The sequence below is a fragment of the Trachypithecus francoisi genome, unplaced genomic scaffold (assembly GCF_009764315.1).
Source record: "Trachypithecus francoisi isolate TF-2019V2 unplaced genomic scaffold, Tfra_2.0 Lachesis_group4, whole genome shotgun sequence".
Taxonomy (NCBI): domain Eukaryota; kingdom Metazoa; phylum Chordata; class Mammalia; order Primates; family Cercopithecidae; genus Trachypithecus; species Trachypithecus francoisi.
The window spans coordinates 130,964,562-130,990,944 of NW_022681469.1; the positions used below are offsets into that span (position 1 = coordinate 130,964,562).

Here is a 26,383-nt window from a genome sequence, read left to right on the forward strand (position 1 = left end):
ACAGATTTTCATGCAAACTATTCTTATGGTGCTCCTCGTGGCTACTTTTATCAGCAAAGAGCTGTGCCCCTGCTTCTCTGTCTCAGAAATATTCCTTTGCATTCTCAGGCCTACTTTAAAATCTTCAGAGCCTCGCACAGTCCTTGATGCATAGTAGGTGCTCAGCAAACATGGAAATAAAAGGAAAAGAAAATAGTTGTGATATTATGTTAAACAAGGAAACTAGGCTACCAGATTTTATGCACATAGGAAAAAAACCTTGCAAAGGAATATATAATAATAATGATGGGTGATAACTTTTTCCTTTTTGCCCTTTTCTGGTTTTCTAAATTTTAAACAATGAATACCAATTCAGCAATAAATGCTTTCAAAAAAGAGCTCAATTCATGTTGTCTTGTTTCTTGTCGAAGAAAATGATGTGCTTGGTGCACTGATATGCAAGTGAAGGCCCTGGGGATCTGGTGGTGAACCCTGCAGTGAGTGACATAGACATCCCTTCCCTCCCAGAGCTTTCTCCCTGGCAAGGGGACTGACCTTGAGCAAGTACAGTAAATAGAAGTAGATGAAGCAGAGAGAGGGCTGAATCCCTTTGACAGAACCAATCTGATTTTAACCAAGCTCAGTTCTCTGGGGCTCAATATTTGTTGGGAGGTAATGACAAGCTATGAAAACAGGATGTGGCAAGTGCTGCAGCAGAGGCTGTGCTCAGGTGGGATGGGTGGCTTGTGCGTCCTACAGGGAGGTCTAGAGTAGGTTCATCTGGATGTAGCTGAGTCCCTGATATTGGTGCATACGGGGGTGGCAGCAGGAATCCAGGGCTGAGGCTGCAGGGAAATGCACTGGTTTTTGCCAAGGAGGGGAGGCAAAGCACCAAGAGTGGGAACAGAGTCCTGATCCCAGATGGACATCCACACTCACCCATTTACTCAGAACCCACTTCCAAGTTCCAGTGACAGTAACTGCTAGGAAAATCGAGTTTTCTGCTGGAAATTGGGGAGGCTAGAAAATTAGAAGCATTTCTGTGAGATGCAGTTTGGGTAACATCAAATTGAAGCAAAGAGGGAGCAGTCAGGCTTTTATCACACTCAAAGGTGAAGGCTACATGGAGATTGAGGGAAGGGCCCCTAGGGTAGAATCCTACCAGCACCCTTGAGGCCGGGGCAACAGGGGCTCAGCCAGCATAGACAGAATGGCTGTGTGTAGAGTGCAAGTTTAGGTGTAACAAAGATGTGGAGGCGTGCCCTCGGACCCAGGGTTGTCTGCAGCCTTTGTCGCAGCGGCACTCACCACTGCCCCTTGGTAGAGGCTGTCCCCATGTTTAGGGATGGCAACCTGGTGGTGACAGTGACAGACTTGTCCTGCAGCTGCGTTTACAGGTACTCTACCTAAGATTCAGAAAACGGCAATTGACTTTACCCAACAATAAAGCGAATAGTAGAGGGAGGCTCCAGAAGCCACCACTGGCTCCACCCCTGGGCATCACCCAAGGCTGGAGAAGGGCCCCAGTCTGGCCAACTTGAAGCTGCTGCAGTGGGGTAGACAAGAGCCTGCAGGAAGCTTATGGCCTTGAGTTGGTGGGGCAGGGTGAGTAAGTCAGAGATTCCAGGCTCGGAATAGCTGTGCACAGGAGCCGAGGGGGCACAGGTGCAAAGGATGACGGTTTACATCACCTTCAGGGGTTGAGAAAGATTCTCAGGGGACCTGCAGCTTGAGCTAAGCTCCTACTCAAATCCCTCTTCACCCCTAGAAAGTATACATCCTCCCTATTTTACAGCACAGTCCACCCAGAGGTCAAGTACCTCACCTGATCACACAGGTAGGGGCAGACTAGAGGGAGGTCTGCCCAGGAATCAGGCCCAGAGCTTTCAGTCTTCCAAACTCATGCACGGCTTTCTCATTTACAGTGTGCCAGATGGTAACAAAAATGGAGTTTCTGGCCTTCAAAACTGGCATCACAGGGATTCACCTGGGAACTGCCATTCTAGAAGCTCCCCCTACCTCCTTTGGATCATTTTCCAGCTGCAGCACTGATGTCTTGTTCCCCCAGTGACTCTGAGAGCTCCTGGGCAGGAGTTTGGGGCTCTGGGCTATAATTTTTGATTTCCCTTAACATCTTCAATAACATTGAGTCCAGGGCATATAGGCAGCAAGTGCCTGTTGACTTAAATTCACAAAATTATGAAAATGAAAAGGACTAAATAGAGACGAAGAAAAGGCTGTATTTTTCAGATATTTCCTTTGAAAGCTCACTACAAGGGTTGCTTGCTCCTGAAGCCTTATCAGCTTTCCCAGTTTTTGGGTGGAGCTTTCCTCTTCTGTTTCCTTTACATTCCACATTATAATACACTCCCATGCTTACATTGCACATTCCCCCACTAAACCTTGAGCTCTAGGTAGGTGAGGATGGTAACAGTTGCCTTTATGCAACCCCCTGACCCCCTGCACTGCCTACTTTTGCACCTGCCATGCTACCTTAGAAGAAGTAACATTGACTGAACAGAGGAATGAGAAAATTGGAAAAATACAGCCCTTTCCCAGTCTCTGTTTAGTCCTTGATCATCAGCGCACTCAGTAGTATACAGCCGTGGTGGCTCACTAAAACACTTCCATCTAGAATGATTTAAGCGTCTACCCAAACCAAAGCCAGCCCAAAGTCTTCAGACAAGAGGAGAGGCTTGGGGACTACTGACTGCTATTGTGGGTTGGATTTTGCATTGTCTCACCTAAATTCGTATCTGAGATAATAACCCTGCAGAAGCTGAGAATGTGACCTTATTTGGAAAAGGAGTCATTGTAGATGTAATTATTAAGTTGATGCAAAAGTAATTGCGGTTTTGCCGTTAAAAGCAAAGGCAGAGAAAAAGACACATAGAGGGAAGATGATGTGAAGATACAGGGAGAATGCTATCTATAAGAAATATCAAGAATTTCCAGCAAACCAGCAGAGCTAAGAGAAAAAGGCATAAAACAGATTTTCTCTCACAGATGTCAGAAGCTAACCCTACTGATTTCTTGATCTTGAACTTCAGCCTCCATAACTGTCAGACAATTGCTTTCTGTTGTTTAAGCAACCCAGTTTGTGGTCACAGCCCCACAGACTCATACAACTTCTCTTGCTCTCCAGGGTGATTTTGTTCTTGACCTTGAGCTAAGAGCAATTTGGATGATGAAAGAGCAAGGGCCAAGTGCTTATCACCATCAGTATTTTGGGCAAAGTGGTGCCGTTAGGATTTGTACTCTGCCAGGCATAAGCTACATGGGAGCCCAAGAAAAAGGAAGAAAGTACTGTGGTCTGATTTAACCATTTGGATGTGAGCAAAGCATCCGTCTTCAGCAGAAACTTTAAATACTGGTCTCTATTGCTATTTCCTATTTAAAATGATTTTGGACCATAGAGTGTTTGTGGGTTCAAACCCTGGCTTCATTAGTTACTAGTTGTAGGACCTTGGGCAAGTTACTTAAGCACTCTGAGCCTCAGTTTCTTCATCTGTAAAATGGAGATAATAGCATTCTGAGGATTGACCAAGATTTTACTTAAAATAGTGTCTTGCATATTAGTAAGCATGACATTAGTATTAACAATAATTGGTGTTTTTATTTTGGTTTGTAATGTCACCAATACACAACTGGAAAGAGTATAATAATTGCAACATCAGCCTACAGAAATGTATGCTTTTTTCAAGGATCCTGAAAATTGTCCTGAGAAGAAAGTATTACTCTTCTTGTTTTACAAATGAGAAAACTGAGGCTCAAAGAAATGACACAATTTAACCAGGCCAGTCTGCAGGCACAGCTGAGATTAGCACTCTAGTTTCTAGACTCCAGCGCCTTTCCTACCACTGAAACATTGTTTTCCAAGAGTGAAGTAAGCCTGAAATTTTAACATAAGCAAGAAAATACGATCGATGAGGTTTCACCAGGGCTTGGGGAATGGCAAGTGTTGCTCCCATGGAGTGAGGACGGTTTAATGCAAAAGATCAGATACCGAGGGGGAGAGGACTGGTTCTGGGTGTCAAAAAGCCATGCACCTGGATGGAAATTCGTGCAACCCAGGTACAAGCATGGTGGCAGGTATATGAGTGGTAAGAAAGCAGAAAGAAGTATTCTTCCAGTCAGTCATTACTTTGTGCAGTTGTTCATTCTATTCATTTATTTTACAAATATTTACTTAGTGTTTATGTTTGATATGGTTTGGATTTGTGTCCCTGCCCAAATCTCATGTTGAATTGTAACCCACAATATTGGAGGAGCGGCCTGGTGGGAGGTGATTGGATCATGGGGGTGGATTTCCCCCTTGCTGTTCTCATGGTAGTGGGTGAGTTCTCATGAGATCTGCTTGTTTAAAAGGGTGTAGCACTCCCTTTGCTCTCTCTTCCTCCTGCTCTTGCCATGTAAGAGGTGCCTGCCTCCCCTTTGCCTTCTGCCATGATCGTAAGTTTCCTGAGGCCTCCCCAGCCATGCTTCCTGTACTAGCCTGCAGAACTATGAGCCAATTAAACCTCTTTTCTTTATAAATTACCCAGTTTCAAGTATCTCTTTATAGCAGTGCAAGAATGGACTAATACAATGTTGTGCCATGAATTACATGCTGGGGACATAGTAGGGAATGAGACATCAAGGCTGTTACAATGTAGGAGAGAAGATTGACGGTAAACACTGTAATTAGAAAACAGTTTAGAAAGTGTTAAGTAGTAGTTGCTATTCTCCCTCTTTTATAGATGTGGTAAACTGAGGCTTAGAGTAGGTAAATAACTCCCCCAAAATCACAGAGCCAATGAGTGGCACAGTCCAGATCCACTTCAGACCCACTTGGCACAAAGTCCATGCTTTTTCACTCTGCTCTGGGAGATGTTAAAAGGTGTGCTAAAAAAGAAACTTTTTTTTTTTTAAGTTTAAAAAAGTTTGGAAAATCTGAGAATGAATTCCTACCTTGAGAAAGACACACCACGCATTTGTATATTCAAGGCTTTGGGCCGCTTTGTGGGAATAAATATTATTTAGATTGGGCATTTCCAAAACATTCAAAAGTCCATTCAGCTGTATTAACTACAATGGTAAACATTCAAAGATGATAGCGAACAGGTGATCCTCAGGGACACAACAGAATGTCCTGAGACATTTTTAGCGTATTGGTGAATTGCACAGGACACATTCAGTAATTGGGCTTTCTAAGGTTCTGTGATGTTAAAGAATTGAATTCTGGTACACTTAGAAAGGAAAGAAAAATAGTGTTTTTAGACATGAGTTTCTACAGTGAACAATTTTGAGTGATCAAGTTCTCTGTTATCAATTATAGCATCAGAAGATTTGAAAAGTACAAAACGTGCCTTTGTTCACTTTACACGTTTGACAGCAGTGACAGATTCTCACAAAGGAGAAAGCCCCTGGGAAGTAAAATTATGATTTGAAACGGGCGTTTTTTATTGTCAAAGAGCATGCATGAATGAGGGGGGAGGTGGGAGGTGGGGGAGACTGCTCATCTACCCCAGATCTTTTCTAAAAGTTTATTAGGATGGGTTGTTCCTCACACCCAAATTCACTGGTATAAATTGATTTTTAAAATGGAGCAAGATTTGAAAGATGAGATCCTTCAGGGACTTTACTGCCCACTGGAGGAGGGAAGTGCATAAATAATTACAGCATGAGGCAGAGTCTGTGCCCTCCACCCCAACCAAATTCTTGGGTTGAAAACTTAATCTCCCTATGATGGTGTTTAGAGGTGGGGCCTTTGGGTAGTGATTAGGTCATGAGGCTGGAGCCTTCACGATGGGAGGAGTGCCCTTATGAGAAGAGGCTAGAGAGAGCCAACTCTCTTTTCTCCATGTTAGAACAAAGTGGTCTGCAGCCAAGAAGAAGTCCCTCGCCAGAACCTGACCCTGTTGGCACCGTGATCTTGGACTTCCAGCCTCCAGAACTATGAAAATACATTTCTGTTGTTTGTAAGGCACACAGTCTAGGGTACTTTGTTAGAACAGCCCTGACTAAGACAGGCAGATCAGAAAGAGCCAACAGAGAGGTACAGAAAAGGGCTTGAAGGCAATTTATATTCAGTAGGAAGACAAAGGCAAGAAGTTCCACTGCTTATGGGTTTTTAACAAGTAGTGGCATGTCTAGCCTTTGAGTGGAATTTGTAGGTCTGTTATTATATCTGCATTCTGCTGCATCCTACAGTGGCAATTGTCCAATACTCAGGATTTAGCTCTATCAAAGCCCAATTTGGTTTTTAGGTTCTGACACTTTCCAGCTCCAATGGGCATTTATGACTTTAAATTATATGCAAGAAATGAAGTCTGTTGACACCATTTTCTTCTTCCAGGGGTGAAAAAAAAAGGGTAAAAGTAAAAGAAAAAATGCATCTTTTAAATGCATCCCCTTTTATCATTGAATATCTCTTCTTCATACATATTTTACCCTTAGCTAAATTTTCTTCTTTCCTGCTTCTAGGCTAATTCTGCATTGTATAGCTATTAGTATCATCAGAGTATTTAATCACACTCTTGCTATTGCTTCCTATTCTCCAGGCAATACCTTTCTTTAAAAAAGCCTCATTTTAAACAGCATTATTCCCACCGACTCCGTTTCCTGACATTATTATTCATTGTTTTTGCCACTACCATCACATACCACTCTGCTATAGAGTTCTTAGCGTTCACACCATAGAGGTTCTTCTATGCTTCAAGTTCTATACCAAACATCGTACATAGTTTATCTCTAAATTTTATACTAACTTTGCAAAATAGGAAATAACAGTTCTTAACTCTACTTTGTAAATGAGGAATCCAAGACCCAGTGCTGAGTGAATTGTTCTAGGCTTCACAACTAATACCATTGTTCCATTTTGACTGTTTCTTCCCTAGTATCGGGGCTCATAAACAAGCTCTCCAGTATAGGCTCTGTGGTCTATTCTTATTTATAGCATGTTGTCTTATTCTTTACACCAATGGTTTCTGGCAAATTTTGGGTTAATCAGATGGTGGGTATGGTTCAGTCGTAAGAGTCTTTTGTTACATAGTCTTTTACTTTTTTTTCTATTTGCCTTCAGGTTGTGTGATCAGTCTTACTCTATGTTACACAACACATCAATTATTTGTATTAGTTTCCTATTGCTGCTGTAACTAATGACCCTAAACTTAGTGGCTGAAGACAACATGAATATTCTTTTACAGCTCTGGAGGTCAGAAATTCAGGGCTAAAATCAAGGTGTCTGCAGAGTTGGTTCCTTTTGCAGGTTCCCAGGGAGAACCCATTCCTTGCCTCTTCTAGTCTTTAGTGGTGATGGCTTCATGCCTCTGAACGCTGCCTCTGTTGTCACATTTTTTTCTCTCGCTCTGATCCTAATGCTTGCCTCTTGTAAGGATTCTTGTGATCACATCAGCCTCACCCAGATAATCCAGGACAATCTCCCCATCTAAAATCCTTAACTAAATTACACCCCCAAAATTGCTTTTGCTGTCTAAGGTAACAGACAGTTACTGGGGGCTCCGATGTGAACTTGGGAGGTGGTGGAAGATTATTCTTTCTATCATACTTCTCATTCAACAAATAGTTGTTGAGTAATCAATGCATGCAGTGAACTCTGTTCGGCTCTGAGGAAATTTCAGGGACTAGCACTATGTTTGAGGAATAAAACAGCCAGACTGTCTCTGCTTTCAAGGAGTTTACACCCTAACAGAAGATGCAGACATTAAATAATAATTTTATAATTATTGAATTGCAATTGTAATAAGTGCTGGAAAAATGGAGTGTGAAGAATGGAGAGGAGTCATGTAGGAACTGGCTTAATTTTGGGCATCAGGGAAAACTTCTTAGAGGGAATGCCTTCGAGCTGAGCTCTAACAGGGGTGATTAATTAAGGGAAGATGAGGGCCAAGAGTGGATGCTGGGAGACCAGTGATTAAAGCCTTAAAACTCAAAGGATCTTTTAGAACCATTCCCAATCATTAGTGTCATTAGCTTTTCTTGAGCTGAGGGAATTATTAAGCATGTTCTTGAGAGAGATAGTTGTCATTTTCTGAATTTCTCAAAAGCAGGCAAGAAAAATGTTCATATCTCAAATATCATAGAAATACCTTCCTTGGAATAATTTGATTTCTTCCACTTATCAGAAGTCAATAGTAACATAGTATTTGCATTACTTTTGCTGTTCTTCAAAGAGTCTTAACACCTCTGTGAGTTTACTAGCCCCCATATCAGTCTTTATACAAGTTTAAGTAGATAAATTAACAAGATTTCAAATATGGGTGTTAACAAAAATACAGCTTTGAATCTCTGGCAAGATCATGTGAAATGCTTGGAGAAAAGATTGAGCAATAGAGCACAAGTCCAGACATAGTGTTCCAATGCCATCCTCAGTTCTCTTAGAGTTCTCTTTTTTTTGAGACAGTCTCGCTCTGTCACCCTGGCTGGAGTGCAGTGGTGTGATCTGGGCTCACTGCAACCTCTGCCTCCTGGGTTCAATCCTGTCTCAGCCTCCCAAGTAGCTGGTACTACAGGTGCATGTCACCACACCTGGCTAATTTTTTTATTTTTAGTAGAGATGGGGTTTCACCACGTTGGCCAGGCTGGTCTCGAACTCCTGACCTCAGGTAATCCTCCCGCCTCAACCTCCTGAAGTGCTGGGATTACAGGCATGAGGCACTGTGCCTGGCCCTCTTAGAGGTTTAAGCCTTCACATATGCAGACAGCAACTTAATTTTGTGGTCTCTGGTATTGAAAGCCTTTTCTGCTTCTGTGATAATTTATTGCATAATCATCAAAGAGCTTTGTGAAGTCAAAATACATAAGAAGGGGATAAAATCTCATTTTAATTTTTCACTTTTTAAATTATAAGAAGGGGTGAGCATTTTCTCCTACATTTTCAGTCCTTTGATCTTTTTCTCTAAACCATTTGTTTGTGGCCTTTGCTTACTTTTTTTTTTCTTTTTGATTTTTTTAGGAGCTCTTTGAATCAAAGAGAAAATAATTCATTGTGTGGCATATTACAAAACATTTACCCAGTATGCCATTTGTCTTCTGACTTTGTGAAGGGGGCAAGATTTTACTAGTTAGATGTATTAATATTTCCCTTTGTGACTTTTCAAGCACAAATTACAAATACAATTGCTCAGGGTTTTATAGCTCCATTTTTTAAAAGTGATTCAGTCTTTAATCATTTGGGATTTATTTTGCTATAAGGTATAGATAAGCATCTAGCTTAAATTTTTTTCCAAATGTCTAGTCTTTAGTTTATTGTATTTTTTGACTAATCCAGTGTTTTAGCACTGACTAGAAATGCTATTTTCATCAAAAACAAGAATCGCAAATGCATTGGGGTTTATTTCTAGACACTATATTTTGCTCCATTTTAAGCTGACTTTCTGTGTCTAGAAGGCTATATTCCCTTGTCACTTATTTCATTGTTCATCATTTCCTCAGATGGTTAAAGAGGAACTTTTAAAAACATTGTCAATTATACAACTTTACAACCAACAATTTGAATTTTGATTTTTTTCTCTGTAAAGTTAAGATAATGGAACAACCTTATCATTGTGTGGGAGGATTTTAGATGATGTATATATGCTAAGTACTTAGTCCAATTTCATGTCAGTTGTCATTGCCTTTTATTCTATAGCCCCTAATGTGTACACGTACAGTAGAAGCTTAGTAAAGCTTTGAGCTTCAAGTCCAGGTGGGCTGGCACCAGGATCTGTGCTCTTCGACGTCATGTTGAATTGTCTCTCAGTTAGAGGTAGGAGAGAAATTTGATTTCTCTGGAAAGCTGGAGGGGAATGAGTGTTCTGTGAGGTTTGTTTTTATATCTATTTTTTTAGAATGGGAGAGACTTGAGAGGGTTACTAGGCCTTCTCATTTTCTTCCTTGGGTGTAGGTAACTTCCGTGCACCTTTGTAATTAGTCAGCACATTGTTTTGAGAAAATCCATAGAAAAGGAATGAATTCCAAATAGTTTGAGTCTAAAACCTTTAATTCCCTCTGTCTTTCTACGAGGCCTTATTCCTAGGGGACTGGGGACTGGAAACCCAGCAGCTGAGGTTAAGTTGATGAATCAATCAGAAAAGGGATAGAAATCAAGGAACGGTTGGGGAAAAGGATGCAGTTAGAGGGCAAGTGGGGATCCACGGTTTTGGATGTGTGGGAGGTGAGAAGCAGGAGAAGGGACAGTGCTTTCAGTCTTGTCAATGACAGCTTTCAGGCTTGCGCCAGCCTCCAGCACAACAGTTCTCACCCTTCAGTGCTCGTCAAAAGCGTTATGCAGGTGCAGATGCTAAAACCCCACGGAGGAATACCAGAGCAGGCGCCTTGGGGTGAGCTCCATGTTTATTTCTGAAAACTGCTTCACATTCTCAAAGAAGCCGAATGCTCTGATCTCTCATATAGTCCACTGAGACCAGATACATCGTCACAAGGGAGAAAGGAAGGTACGTTCAGGACTGCCCTTCTCATCCTATTTTTTACTCAACAAATCTTACAGAGCACCTACTATGTGCCAGGTACTATGCCGGTCCAGGAATAAGATGGTGAACAAGAAAGACATGGTCCTTGTGTTCAGATGGTAGCAAAGAAATAAATAAAGTGCTGTGAGAGAGCGGGAAAGGGGACCTTCTTCAGAGAGGTTGGTCAGGGAGGGCCTTTCTGGAGAGGGGGTACTTAAACCAGCAAGTGGACAAGGTGCTGGCCATGCAGGGAACTGGGAGTTCTAGATAAAGGGCCCAGCACAAGGGACTGATGCAGGCGAGGCAGAGTGTGCTGGACAAACTCTACTCTACCCTGAAGGAGTCACCTCCACTCCTGTTTCCTCCAGGTCAAGCTTAGCCCTCATCTGCTGGGTTTTCCATTCCTCCTTGCACCCTGTGTGAGAGCACTCGTCTCTTCTCACCGTTCGTCTATGAGCCTGCCTCTCCTGCTAGAATATCCATTTACATTGCTATTGCCTGCCACATTTGCTGGAATACTGTTCTACGTAATTCATTCTACATAAATATTTGCTGGCTGATAAAAAGAAAAACAATTATTCTGTAGAAAGTATGAGACTTCAGGAAAGTCTCTCCGTTTTCTAGGTATCAGTAGACTTATTTATAAAATGACAGAATCATATCTTGGGATGGTCAAAAGAGATAACTTATTAGGTACCTGGCTGTAGGATTGGTACATGGTAAGTGTTCAAGAAATGTTTCTTGAGGCGTGACTAAGCAAGCGAACATCTCAATGGTTTAACTGTTACTGAGAAAGTTGGGATATTGTGCAAGATTCTTGAAAATTAAGGTGTTTATGATATTTTATGAAAACTAAAACTAAAGCTGCGTTTACTTCCCTCTGGCTCTGAGAAGTGACTACTCTGAATGTGCTCCAGAATCTATGCTAAACACAGGCAGTGCTGATGTGAAGAGCTACAGGTCTGAAGTCTGGGGCCCTGGGTTGAGTTCAGATTCTACTCACTACTTATGAGGCTTGAGTAAAGGCTTTAAGCCTCAACTGCAAAATATGTTTGATAATTATACCTATAAAATAGAGTTTGACCCTGTGATACTGGGTTAAAATCAGAGATATTGGTATGAGCTCATATCCACAAACACACACACAGAGACACACATACAGACACAGAAACAACTGTAGGTATTTGTGTATACTTGAGTTGTACACACACATGCTTTACTTAGCACTCCACAAAGAAGACCAGGACCTAAGAAGGCCAATAAGCAATGACATCCCAGTAGCAATGGGCACACCTAGCACCCAGATCTTGGTTTCCAAATATCATTCTCCAACAAACGGGACCAGGTCTCCTTAGGGACATGCTGACTCAAGGACAGGGGCAGAAGAATACAAGACAACAAGATGAGCCTGGATCATCTGGTAGTACCAGAACATAAAGTAGTATGGAAGAAAAAGAAATAGGATGGAGGCCTGTCAAAAGGACATGGGAGCCACCCTAAGCTTCCAATGGTAGCAAAACTGGAAAACTGGATACATTTGTGCAATAAAATAGTGTATATTTGAATTATAACTCAAAGTATAAAGTACATATACATGAATCTGTGCTAATATAAATAAATGATTGGCTAATTAAATAAATTAGGGAGGAGAGAGATGTTTTTTACATAGAAGAATTTCAAAAGATATATGTAGACATTCCATGTTCTGGGAGCGAGGGCCTGGTCCACCCTGGCCTCACTGAGTGTAGGAGGCTGGACTTAGGGACTCAATTCTAAAGAACAGAGTAGAGGAAAAGGGGGGACATAGTGACTTTGCAGTTGGGAAGTCTGGCAAATGACCCTTTCACCGAGTGATGAAGGTTGAGCTCACCAGCAATACCATGTGGCATCATTTAACCCTGATAGGATGTGATGAGAAGGGTGCTTCACCTCTGTGGTGTTCTTTCCAAAAACCCCTAACACTGTTGAACCAAGATGAAGACACGAACAAATCCCAATTCAAGGAACATTTTACCGACGTGCTTAACCTGTATCCCTGAACACTGTCAAGGTCATGAAAAACAAGGAAAGATGAAAACTCCGTCACAGACCAGAGGTCACTAAGGAGACATGAAAAAGAAATGCAATACATGTCCTGGACTAGATCCTAGAACAGAAGAGGACATTAGAGGAGAAACGGGTGCAATCCAAATAAAGTCTGGGCTTGAGTTGCTACTAAGGTATATACAGTAGTAATATTGACTTCTTTAGTTTTGACTAAGTAATAGTAAGATGTTCACATTGTGAGGAATTAAACTTGGGTGAACAGTATAGTCTCTTGCAGTATCCTCACAACTTTTTGTAAATCTGAAATTATTACCAAAAAACTCTTATTAGAAATAACAGAGTTTGGGGGAGACTAGACAATAACACATCTGACAGTGTGTGTTGTGAGCTCATAGGGCTAAAAACAGCATTATGAGCATCAGGTTCTGTGGATTGTGCAGAATGAAATTTAGTGATTACAGAGTCTCAGGAAGTGTCCAATTTCCTGTCCATCTTTAATTCTTTTTCTAAACATGACCACCTGAGACCACCTACTAAAAGAGATGCCAGGTATTTCATTTGACACCTAGTGTTTAAAAAATAAAAGTGAATTCCTGAGGTCAGCTTGTTTATTGCTTAGGTGAACCAGAATTTGTCATGTGTCACTTTCTCATATAAAGAGTGCAAATTTACTTATTGCCAAACCCATTTATGTCACTTGCCTGGTAGTTTGGATTCCAGGGAAATATGATTCCCTGTGCATACACAGCCTCCCCCACACTCAGCATCAGAGAGCTTTTGGTTCTTGTAGAAACCCAACTCACTGTGGGAAAAGCTGTTTCAAAGTCTGGGTTGCTTTCCCAAGGCAGCAGGTCTCCCCGCCACCCAGCAGTTCAGGAGGCCCCAGGGAAATAGGGAGAACCTCTCTCTACACAAGGCTTACATTCCGAATATGATTCTCTTTTAATGTAGATCAAAGTGGCTGAAGTCTTGAGTGTGCCTTGGAGATGCTGGTAAATGCAGCATGTTCCTCCAGCACTGCTGTGGTTAGGAAAGGGGTCAGTTCAAAGCTGTGAAGTCTGCTTGGAGATCTCAAGGTTTGGAGACCCAAATGGGAGTGGCTTAAAGCTAAGGAGGCTCCAGGATGCTTCTGGCTCAACCTAGGGCTCATGCAATGTAACACTCTGATCCAAAAAGAGAGCTTTGAAGAGCCACTGGGTACACATGAATAAGCTGCATTCGGTTTTCAATTTGTGAGCTGTGGTGTAAGAATCATGGTTTTGGACACCATGGGAGGGCTGGGGAGGGCTCAAGGGAGAGCCAGGCGCTCCAGCTCCTCTCATGTTCCTCACTAGCTGTATAGCCTGGGAAATTCCTTAATTTCTCCAACTCTCAAAATTCCTTAACTGTAAAACAAATATAGACCTAAGAGCACTGTTAAATGAGATCACACATGTCAGTCAAGTGCAGCGGCTGGCAGGCCATCAATAAATACTAGCTTCTGCTATTTTCATGTTTATCCATATACCAAGTAAGTATGTGCCTGGCATGGTGGAGAGAACAAAGACAGGCAAGGTATAGGCCTGCCCGCCCCCATGTGCACGCATCCTAGTGAGGAGATCTATGAAACTTTAGTACCTTGATATCTCTCTGCCACACCTTCCTCATCTATAAAGTGTGGACAACCATACCTTCTCCATAAGAATAAACACACGAATACACATAAGCATTTAGAACAATATTAGCACATTGTAAGTGGTCGAACAGTTATTTTACAATGATTGTTCAAAGGAGAGTTAACATTTGGTTGGAACAGTTAGGAATTACTTTACAGAGAAGGTGACCATTGACATGAGCTTGAGAGATGATATGGAGTTGATAAAGGTGGTCTGGGTAGAGGGAATGACGAAGACCCAAGGTGCAGGGTGGGAGGGTTGGGGATGGCTCAAGAGAGAGCCAGTCACTTGCTGCAGCACAGGATTCACCAACCTGAGGGAAAGGCAAGTCAAAGGCCCTGAAAAGCTAAGTGAAAATTTGTATTTAGTTGTGTAGATAACGTGGAGATCCCAAGCTCTGTTCAGGATCAGATGTATGCCCTGGAAAAATCAGTGAGGGCTTGACATGAGGAAAGTCAGAATTTCCATCAGGGATGCAAATGAGAAGCTGGTAGCACATCATCCACTCATTGAGCCAATACACATTTCCTTGGTATGTGTGAGGCACCGCCCTAGACACTGGGTGTACAGTGGTGAACAAGACAGAATCTGCCATCCTGGAATTCAGAGCCTAGTGGGAGAGAGATAGGCAGGAGGTCACACAGGGACATATCTTGTAAAGCAGTAAGTTCAAGAAAGGAATACACAGGAGCTATGACAAGAGGGCTATCTAATAGCGCCCGCCTCCCTGAAGAAGTGACATATAAGCTAAGCCATGATCGATGGAGAGGGATAATCCACCAAGTGGAAGGACAGAGTGAGAAATTGCTTTCCAGGCAATGGTTGGGCTGCGGTGGGAAAGTCGTATTTATCCTACAGCGAGGCATTTGTGGCATCATTGTGGAAAATGTATTAGAAAGAGGGAAAGAGCACATTTGGTTGGACTCACTGGGACACTAGAGCAGAAGCTACCTCAAAGACAGGTGAGGGAATTCTACATGAAATGATTTTTTCACCCAACACGGGATGAAGCTCACAGGCAGAAGCCAGACACAAAGGAGCGCATGCCGCGTGAGGCCTTTGATACGACATTCAAGGATAGTTTCCTAAAAATGAACTAGCCGGTGGCGATTGACTTTGGAATAGTGGCTACTCTGAGGACTATTGACTAGGAGAGTCAAGAGAATTCCTTGTGGGGGGCTGAACATTATCTACGTCTGCATCTGTATCTTCACCCGCCTTCAGTAGGGAATGTAAGGTCAGCTGAGAGAAAGGATGAGAGAGAGAGACCCAAGCTTAGGCAAGCCTTTATTTAACTTGCTGGCTGCTCTACTGCAGACAGAGGAGGCAGTTTTGAGCTTACAAAATGAGGGGCTTATATGGGGGAGAGAGACCCTGGGGTTGTTTGTTGGTTAACTCTGCCACATGTCACCTTGTGACGTTTATGGTACCAGAGGGTGTAGGTAAAGTTTGTTTATGTTTTTCACTACTTTTTTTTTGTGCAACCTTCCCCTGTGCGGTCTGGATGGTTTGCAATTGGGGTTTGCTTTATTGCAGCAAGGTCTGATAGGTAAAGTCTGCTGGCTTTACCAGGGTGCCTAGATAAGGGCTGAGAAATGTAAAGAGGCTTGGGGGAAGGGGAGGGGTGGCACAAAGAGGTTTGCAGGGGGCAGGGGACGGGTTGTGTTGGCAACACCAAGAAGCTTTTTTGGGGGCGGTTTGTCCCTAACAGGTAGGTAATTCCACCTAAGCATTCATACATGCTATGTAGGAGTGACTTGTAAAATGATAAAAAGGTTTGCTATATACCATCGAAAAAAGGATGCTCCAAATGTAATGTTAAGGGAACAAAGTAGGGTATAAAATTGTATATACACTATCATGACTCTCAAAGAAATTATCAATACAATATAATTTATTTGAAAAATCAGAAGGAAGCACACATTTCGACATTTGTTGTTTCTGGTGGATTTCAGCTGACTGTTGTAAGAAGACACCCCAGGGGAGTTTCTGAAATTTGGACACCAGGGTTAGGGCTCAACCAATCTCTGAGTAGAACAATGGGGGTGTGAACCCCGTTCTGTTCTTTCCTCAGGAAGTGACTTACAGGAAGTCACATAACTTTTCTAACCCTCAGTTTCCTCCGCTGTAAAAAGGAGTCATAATGACGCCTCCATCCTAGGCTTGCTTGGGAGCAAAACAAGATCAAGTGTGAGCCCCTACACCAGCACTGGGCCCACAGTGAGTGCCCAGTCAATGTCAGTTACTGCCATTCAGGGGAAGCTCAGAGGCAGAGAAGAGGGAAGCTGTCCACTTATATGCCCATTATCCCTCTTTTCTGGGTCATCTGCAGAGATGTAGGCTGGAGAGAGGGACCCAAGGCAGAGGGTGAAGGCCTAGAACAGCTGTCAGAGGAAAGTGAAGGGGGCTGTCCAGGGGGCAGTTGCAAGCTGCCCAGCAGCACTGAATGCCAGCTGCGGTGGAAGGTGGTGGTTCCCACATGAAATCCTCCAATTCCCTTGTAGCCAAAGAGGTAGTCGAAATGTTACAGAGTTAGGAATTGAGAAGGGGGTCAGGGTGGGAAGACAAGGACGTGAAATTTCAGATGTAAACTCTAGAGAGTATAAAAATAAAGAATGCCATTTTAAATGGGACAGTTTAACGTTGAACTTTTTGCGACTATGTGTAGCTGTGGGTGGAATGTATACATGACATTATAAGGAAATCACAAAAACTGTATCACTTGCATTTCTACACAGAGACCCATTTCTTCCTTGCAATATCAAACAGCAAATATTATTATATTATGATATAATATTCACATGCTATTTGAACACATGAAAAGTTTTTTTTTTTTTTTAAATTAATTAACTAACTCTTCTAGGTATCAGTGGAGCCCGCAACTCCTCAGGTGGAATTAGGGGAAATGTAATTGGCACTTAGTCGGTAACAGAGGAAGCATGAAATATACACGTTCGTTGGGTATTTGCATTTCTTTCTTCCTGCTCAATGAGACAGGCTTATGACATTTAATACCGTCCATCAGCAAAATCATGGTCACTGGTTAGGCTACAAAGCACTAAAATGGACTTCATTTTAACATGAATAAAAAGGAAATTACAATTAAAATAGAAACCTGTTGTGTTATATCCAGAAAAACTACAATTCAAGAAGGAAGGCATAGAAGTTTTCTTCACAGGGAGCTCCTGAAAATTCATATTCTGTGGCCTAACTGGATTCAGTATTATCCTCTCATCCAGAGTGTGGGGAGGGGATTGTGTCAACATTTGCAGCCTCCTCTCCGCAATCCAGCTAAAAGCTACACAAAAAGATATAATGCACACAGGGTCCTCTGAACAGCTATCACCGAATAATAATGTTATCAATAATGATTACTTAGCAATCATTTTTATTAACACTTTAAAAACTGTATCAGTTACTGTGCTAAGCATTTTTTACAAATCAGCTCACCTACTTCCCAAAATAAACCAGTGTGGGAGGTAGTTTATCATAACCCATTTTATGAGTAAGAGCAATAAAGCTCAAAGTAGGATGACCAACTGCCCAGGATTTCTCAGGTTGTGGGGCTTTCAGTGCTCATGGTAGGAAAGTCCTGGGCAAACTGGCATGAGTTGGTCTCTCTATGAGAGTGACTTGCTTGATTTTTAAGTGATAGGGATTTAAACCTCTGCGTCTCTTTTTTCAGATTTCCTACCTACTGGCAGCCCAGTTCAAAATTACAGTCCACAATGGTTGAACAGCAAAGACATTCTTTGTAGCATGGGAGTAGGGATCTAGGCTGAAATGCAGAAATATTATTTCTTGCGGGGTAATTGAAAATGTCATCTTGTCTCTCCCTCCCTGTCCCCAAAACACTGAGCGAGTAAAAGCTAAGCCTCCCTTTCTAACATTTCCAAAGACCTGGTATGCCACTGGAAACAGATGTTCAGAGTGAGTACACACTCACCTTGGGAAGAGGGTAGAGATGACACAATGGTTGGCCAGTGTTCTGTTTACAAAACTCCAGAGTGTGACATACCACATCCGCATTCATATCTGCGCTAAGCCTGGAGGGAAATGGGGCAAAACAAAGGCTATTCAGATCTCTCAGGCATTAAGAAATAGAAGCTACTGCAAAGAAAAGTAAATCCCCAGAATGGATTCTAATACCCTCAACTCCTTGCAGAGTGGCCTTTGAGTCCAGTCCCAGGGAGCTGCTGGATGGTAATGATTTCCTGCCACGTTGCTCTCTCCTGCATTTAGAATGAGGTCCTAAGAGTGAGGATGGGGCACGCACAGCACTGAGCTGCCAGTCAGCCTCTCACATGAGCGCTGGGATTCTTTTCAGGCAAAGCCACACATAAAATTGGGAAAGAAAAAGTGGACGGGGATGTAATTTGATGGAAACAATATTTTGAAGTTTGGGCCTTTGAAAGATATGGTGACCTTATAGTGAAAAATCATTTACGATATAGCCTTAAACACCTAACCTTATTTTCTTAGGCACAATCCAAATAATCTATTCTGTTCCCTGATAAACATATTTCTTTCTTTCTTTTTTTTTTGCGGGAGATCGGAGTTTTGTCAGACCTCTGAGCCAAAGCTCAGCCATTACAACCCCTGTGACCTACACATATATGTCCAGATGGCCTGCAGGAGCCAAGAAGTCTGGAGCAGCCAAAGAAAAACCACAAAGAAGTAAAACAGCCAGTTCCTGCCTTAACTGATTAAAATTACAACATTTTATTATTGTGACTTGTCCCTGTCCTATCTTACTGATCAATCGACTTTGTGACATTCTTCTTCTGGACAATAAGTCTTATGATCTCTCCACCGTGCACCTTGCAACCCCATCCTCTGCTAACAATAGATAACCACCTTTTACTGTAATTTTCCATTGCTTACACAACTCCTATAAAGCAACCCCTTCCCCATCTCCTTCGCTGACTCTCTTTTCGGACTCAGCCCATTTGTACCCAAGTGAATAAACCGCTTTATTGCTCACACAAAGCCTGTTTGGTGGTCTCTTCACATGGACACCCTTGACATTATTATTACTCAAATCAGACTCCCCAGTTATTCAGGAACAGAGTTTTTTGTTTGTTTGTTTGTTTCTGTTTTTTGAGACAGAGTCTCACTCTGTCCCCCAGGCTGGAGGGCAGTGGTGTGATCTCGGCTCACTGCAACCTCTCTCCCCTGGGTTCAAGTGATTCTTCTGCCTCAGCCTCCCCAGCAGCTGGGATTATAGGCACCCACCACCATGCCTGGCTATTTTTTATATTTTTTAGTAGAGACAGGGTTTCACTGTTTTGGTCAGGCTGGTCTTGAACTCTTGACCTCAGGTGATACACCCACCTCGGCCTCCCAAAGTACTGGGATTATAGGCATGAGCCACTGCACCAGGCCCAGCATGTTTCTCATTCTTATGGAAGAAAGTACAATGTAACTGATTTGTGTCTCTCCCTGGGCATGGTATAAGGATAATTCTCTTAAAACATTTAGTTTGCATCTAGATTCGATGGAGCTAAAACAAACCTTCCATGTCCATTTTTTCTTTCCCACTCCCAAAACTCTTCTTACCAAGAAAAATGAGTATAATTTTTCGAATGATGCAAACAAGTATAAACTCTTATTACATTTTATGAGCAAATTATTGATTCAAACCACAAGTCAAACCAAGACAACAAAAACAAAAAATCCAGCAACACAGGTTGTTAATACCCAGAGACCAATCTTTGTATTCTGCGGAGGGACAGTGATGGAGTCTGGAAGATTCTTTCTTTGGGTTTCTTCCCAGCTCACATGACCACTTCACTCCCTTTGCCCCTGGGGGTGGGCTCCTGGTAACTGTGTTGATATGCCATAGCTCCCAGCCAGTTGATTAGATCTCATTAAACTACTGTTTCAAGCAGGACCAATCTGATTCTTTCAAACATTTGGAGTCAGTGTTAAAAATGTTTGGCTTCACCCTGGGCTACCTTCAGAATAAGAGAAGCTAGAGTGAGCTGGGATGGTGCTGTCGTAATTTCCCGCCATGTGAACTGAGTATCTGGAAAGCCAGTCTGCAGGATGGGTTCTGAGGGCAGAACCCAGAGGGTGTGCAGCGAGGAAGCCGAAGGAGAGCGCACTCCTTGGGTTCCTTTGGTTTACTGGTTCTATTTTCAGTCTCTTTCAGAGGCCTAGGTACTTTTCTGCCCTTTAGTCCCATGATCTGTGTGCTCTAGGCTCTTATAATAAATCCACTCCAACCTCTCCCCACCCAACTATTATAACAACTACTTCTACAATCACTGCAATGACTAACACCTCTCTTCTCCCCCAGCCTCCTCCTCCTTTTTCCCTTTCATCTTGTGATTGAAAGCGGCAGCAGCTCACACATGGGCCAGCCCTTATGCACCCCTGGGTTAGCACTGGAGTGCATGGCCCCTTTTAATCCCTGGCCTGAACATGAGTCACTGAATCTGCTTGCTCCCTGCACTCTCCTCTCTGCTTTCTTTCCCTGATGCCCATTTCACAGACTCAATTAGGTTGTCTGCTCTGCCAAAGGAATTTTACACCTGGGCATGCAGAATAACAAATGGAATTTAGAATGATAAAAAAGAAAGAAAACAGAACAGAAAAACACTCTTGATTTTCACTTTGTGAGTAAGCAGCAGTTATAATGGTTGCTAAACATCAAAATATCCTTAAAAATCTCTAAAAATCTTTTCTTGGGACCACTACACCTCCAAACACTGGGAGGTGCGTTGAGTGTTTATTTCTATCATGCACCTTCCGGTAGAAAGAACTACCCTGTGTTAATGAAAATGTACCTTATCCAAGCCCGTCACAGAAAGGGGGGCCACCTTGGAAATCTCCAAATATTTTGAGGATAACCAACATGTGAAAACAGGCTGGAACCATGGCCACTCAAATTCCATTCCAGCTGAATGCGGCAAACAGTGTGGCTGGCAAAATGGTTTGTCCATCTTTTGTGAACACCTGAGTTAAGAGGGAAATGCAGAGTTCATCATGAAAGTCACCTGCTTAGCCCCAGGGTCCCTTCAAGGGAAGTCAGGGGGTAAGACTGCAACTAAAAGTATCAAAGACACCATCCCTTTTAAGCAGTGAAGCAGGCTGCTTGTTGCAGATAAAGTCCATTACCAATCTAATGTCTACTAGGGGTCAGTCAATCGCGAGAGGATGGCTGTTTTCACACATCTGTTCTCAGCTTAATTGTTCATTTATTTAACTGATGACTGCTGGTAGTTAGTGGACTCAAGAGAGTGATAAATAGGGCTCTGGTTAATCTTTGTTTTTAACCTAAGGCCAGTATCCCATTTGTGGCAATCCAGGACTAGCAGAGCCAACTCATCACGTGATATACAAGACCTATTCTCTTTTCCCTCCCTGATAGGGCACAACTTCAAGCAAGCAAACTTGAATGTGAGAGTGGAGATGTGGACCACTCAGAGAGTGAGGCTGGTCATCTCTGAACTGGGGAGTAGAAGAGGGGAACTGGACATGTGGTGTCCCTCTAGGTCCTCTAAGATAGAGATTCATCATCAAAAAGACATAAAGTGACAAGTACTCCTTTGGATGAAAAGAGAAAATGCTGAACTCCAAAAATTCACACAAATGTAAAACCATTAGAATGTGCAAGATGCATCAGAAGTGGCAGTGTGGTGTGTGTACTCTTGCTAAGCCTTGGGACAGAAGGCCTAGACTAAGCATCATTTGCTGAATCTTCAAGCAGTCTGCAAACTCATAGGAACCATTCCCACCTTTTCTTTCTCCTAGAGCAGCAAATAAAGCCAAGAGAGTCACATTTTTCACTTTTAAAAAGACTTTTTCTTTTGAGCAGTTTTAGGTTTACGGTGAGATTGACAGAAAAGTACAGAGATGTCCCATTGACCTCCCACCCCCACATATGCATAGGCTCCCCTATTATCAATATCTGCCACCAGTAATTTCTTAAAATTGATAAACCTGCACTGACACATTATTCTCGTCCAAAGTGTTTAGTTCACCTTAAGGTTCACTCTTGGTGTTGTATACGCTACAGGTTTGGACAAATGCATAATGACTGGTCTTCACCATTATAATATCATACAGATTAGATTACCACTGCCCTAAAAATCCTCTGTCTTATGCCTATTTGTCTCTCTCTCCATCCTAACCCCTGGTAACCACTGATATTTTTGTAGTCTCCATAGTTTTGCCTTTTCCAGCATGTCACATAGTTGGAATCATACAGTATGTAGCCTTTTCAGATTGGTTCTTCTCACTTAGTAAAATGCATTTAAGTTTACTCCATGTCTTTGTATGACATGAGAGCTCATTTCCTTTTACTGCTGAATGATATTTCGTTGTATGGTTGTACCACAATTTGTTTATATGATTGGACATTGTGGCTGATTTTAGTCTTTGATGATTATGAATAATGCTGCTATAAATATTCTTGTGCAAGTTTTTGTGTGGACATAAGTTTTCCACTCAGTTGGGTAAATATCCAGTGGTATGAATCCTGGCCTGTATGGTGAGACTCTATTTTGTTTTATAAGAAACTATCATTTTTTTTCAGTTTTTTTTTGAATTGTACCTATTCTATGAACAGTGGTATCTCATTGTTTTAATTTGCAATCCTGTAACAGCGTATAATGTTGAGCTGCTTTTCATAAGTTTATTTGTTATTTGTATATCTTTTTAAGTGAGGTGTCATTTCAGGTCTTTAATTTTAGGTTCATTTTTTAAAACTGGGTTGTTTGTAATTGTTGAGTTTTAAGAGTTTTTTATGTATATATTTTGGATAACAGATCTTTATTAAATATATACTTTGCAAATAGTTTATCTGAGTCTATTTATTTGCACTATGTAAAAAGTCATCACAAAAACCAAGGTCAACTAGATTTTCTCCTACACTTTTAAGAGTTTTGTAGTTTTGTTTTTTAAATTTATGTCTCTGATCCATTTTGAGTTCATTTTTGTGAAGGATGTAAGGTCTGTATCTGGATTCATTTTTTTGCACGTAGATGTCCATTTGTTCCAACACCATCTGTTGAAATGACTATCTTTTTTTTTAAATCATATTACCTTTGCTCCTTTGTCAAAGGTCAGTTTACTATATTTATGTGGGTCTATTTCTGGGTTCTCTATTCTGTTGCATTGATTATTGGTTTATTCTTTCACCAATACCCCACTGTCTTGATTACTATAGCTTTGTAGTAAGACTGAGTTCAAGTAGTATCAGTCCTACAACTTTGTTCTTCTCCTTCAATATTGTATTGACCATTCTTGATCTTTTGCCTCTCCATATAAACTTTAGAATCAATGTGTCAATATCTATAAAATAATTTGCTGGGATTCAGATTGAGATTGCATTCACTCTACATGTGTTAAGCTGTTTTTCATTGCCATAAACAAATACTTGAGCCTGGGCAGTTTCTAAAGAAAAGAAGTTTACTTGGTTCACTGTTCTGCAGACTGTATAAGCATGGCTCCAGCATTTCCTTTGAGTGAGGACTCAGGAAGCTTTCAATCATGGTGGAAGGAAAAGGGCGAGTGGGAAGTAGCACATGAAGGATGACGAGATCAGGAGTGAGAGAGTGTGGGGGAAAGTACCACACTCTCTTAGACAACCAAATCTCACGTGAACTCAGAGTGTGAACTCACTCATTACCAAGGGGATGACACTAAACCCTTCATGGGGAATCTGCCCCCATGATCTAATACCTCCTACTAGGCCCTACCTCCAACATGAGAAGTCACATTTCAACATGAGATATGGAGGGGACAAACATCCAAACAATATCACTACAGATCAAATTGGGAAGAACTGACATCTTGACAATACTGATTCCCTCTATTCATGAGCATGGAATATCTTTTCATTTATCTAGTTATTTAATTTATTTCAATAAAGTGTTGTAGTTTTCCTCATAAAGATCTTGCACATATTTTGTTAGATTTACACATAAGGATTTTATTTCTAGAGGTGATAATGTAAATGGTATCATGTGTTTAATTTCAAATTCCACTTGTTCATTGTTGATATATAGGAAAGTGATTCACTTTGTATATTAACTTTGTGTCCTGCAACCTTGCTATAATTGTTTATTAGTTCTAGAATTTTTTTTTTTTTGCCAATTCTTTTGGATTTTCCACATAGACAGTCAAGTCACCTGAGAACAAAGTTAGTTTTATTTATTTCTTCTCGATCAGTAGACTTTTTATTTCCTCTGCCTCTTATCGCATTAGCTAGGACTTTCAGTACAATGTTGAAAAGAATGGTGAGAGGAGCATCCTTGCCTTGTTCCTCATCTTAGTGGGAAAGCTTCTAGTTCTCAGCAGGAAGTATGATATTCATTGTAGTCTTTTTGTAGATATTCTGTATCCAATTGAGAAAGTTTCTCTCTAGTTATTTCTAGTTTACTGAGAGTTATTTCAAAATCACAAATGAGTATTGAATTTTGTTAAATGTTTTTTCTGTGTCTATTAATATAATCATGAGATTTTTCTTTTTGAGCCTGTTGATATGATGGACTACAATATTTGATTTTTTAAGGTTGAACCAGTCTTGTATATTTGAGATAAATCTCACTAGTAGTAGTGTATAATTCTTTTAATACATTTTTTATTTAATTTCCTAATATTTAGCTGAGGATTTTTAAATCAATATTCACGAGAGATATTGGTCTGTAGTTTTTTTTTTCTTGTAATGTCTTTGTCCGGTTTTGGTATTAGGATGATGCTGACCTCATAGAATGAGTTAGGAAGTGTTCTCTTAGCTTCTATCTTCTGAAATAGATTATAGAGACTTGGTATACTTTCTTCCTCAAATATTTGGTAGAGTCTACCAGTGAATCTATTAGGGCTTCGTGTTTTTGTTGTGGAAGATTATTAAATATTGATCCAATTTCTTTAATAGATATAGGCCTATTCAGATTGTCTATTTCCTCTTGTGTGTTTTGGTAGTTTGTGTCTTTCAAGTAATTGGCCCATTTCCCCTAGATTATCAAATTTGTGGGCATAGAATTATTCATAATACTTCTTGATTATCTTTTTAATGTCTTTGGAATTTGTAGTGATGTCCTCTCTTTCATTTCTGATATCAGTAGTTTGTGTTATCTCTCTTTTCCTTAGTTGGTCTGGCTAGAGGCTTATCAATTTTATTGATATTTTCAAAAAACCTAGCCTTTGGTTTAATTTTCTCTATTGATTTCCTGTGTTCAATGTCCTTGTTTTCTGCTCAAATTTTTCTTATTTATCTTCTGTTTATTTTGGATTTACTTTGCTCTTCTTTTTCTAGTTTCTTAAGGTAGAAGCTTAGATGACTCATTTTAGGTTTTTCTTTTTTTCTAATATAGTCATTCAATGCTACAAATTTCTCTCTAAGCACTGCTTTCACTTCATCACACAAATTTTGATAAGTTTTATTTTCAATTTTATTTGGTTCAAAATACCTTAAAATTTCTTTTGAGATTTCTTCTTAGGTTCATATGTTATTTAGAAGTGTTTAATCTCCATGTATTTTGTGATTTCTAGTTATCTTTCTTTTATTGATTTCTAGTTTAATACCAACGTTGTCTGACAACAGACATTGTATAATTTCTATTCTTTTAAAATAAAATGTGTTTTATGTTTCAGAATGTAACGTGTCTTGGTGAATGTTTCATGTGAACTTGAGAAGAATGTGTATTCTGCTGTTGTTGGATAAAACAGTCCTTAGATGTCAATTACATCTGGTTGATTGATAGTGTTGTTGAGTTCAACTACAGTAGTCCCCCCTTATCTGAAGTTTTGATCTCCATGGTTTCAGTTATTTGTGGTCAACTGTAGTCCAAAAGTATTAAACGAAAAACTCCAGAAAGAAATAATGCATACATTTTAAATTGCATGCTGTTTTCAATAGGATGATGAAATCTTGCACCATCCCACTTCCTCTCACCGGGTATGTGAATTGTCCCTTTGTTCAGCATACCCATGCTGTGTACACTACCTACTTGTTAGTCACTCAGTAGCCTTTTCAGTTATCAGATTGATTGTCACTGTCTCACAGTGCTTATGTTCAAGTAACTCTTATTTTACTTGATAACAGCCCCAAGGCACAAGGGTACTGTGCCTAATTTATAAATTAAACTTTGTCATAGACATGGCTGTATAGGAAAAAGCATAGTATATATAGGATTTAGTACTTTTATCCATGGTTTCAGGCATCCACTGGTGGTCTTGGAACATATTTCTCACAGATAAGGGAAGATTACTATATGTGTTTACTGATTTTCTGTTGGCTGG

At 40.9% G+C, this 26,383-nt stretch overlaps 1 protein-coding gene across 8 annotated transcripts in view; it reads right to left on the reverse strand.

The window, feature by feature from the left end:
* AOAH (acyloxyacyl hydrolase) overlaps positions 1 to 26,383 on the reverse strand; it is a 191,330-nt gene that overhangs the window by 124,130 nt on the left and 40,817 nt on the right. For all 8 annotated transcript variants that reach the window (XR_004433104.1, XM_033193614.1, XM_033193613.1 and 5 more), the window contains exon 4: positions 18,078 to 18,177. Coding sequence is in view for 7 of the 8 variants with exons in the window: in XM_033193614.1 (XP_033049505.1) it covers positions 18,078 to 18,177 (100 nt within the window). In the remaining variant the exon portion in view is untranslated. The remainder of the gene's footprint in view (positions 1 to 18,077; positions 18,178 to 26,383) is intronic.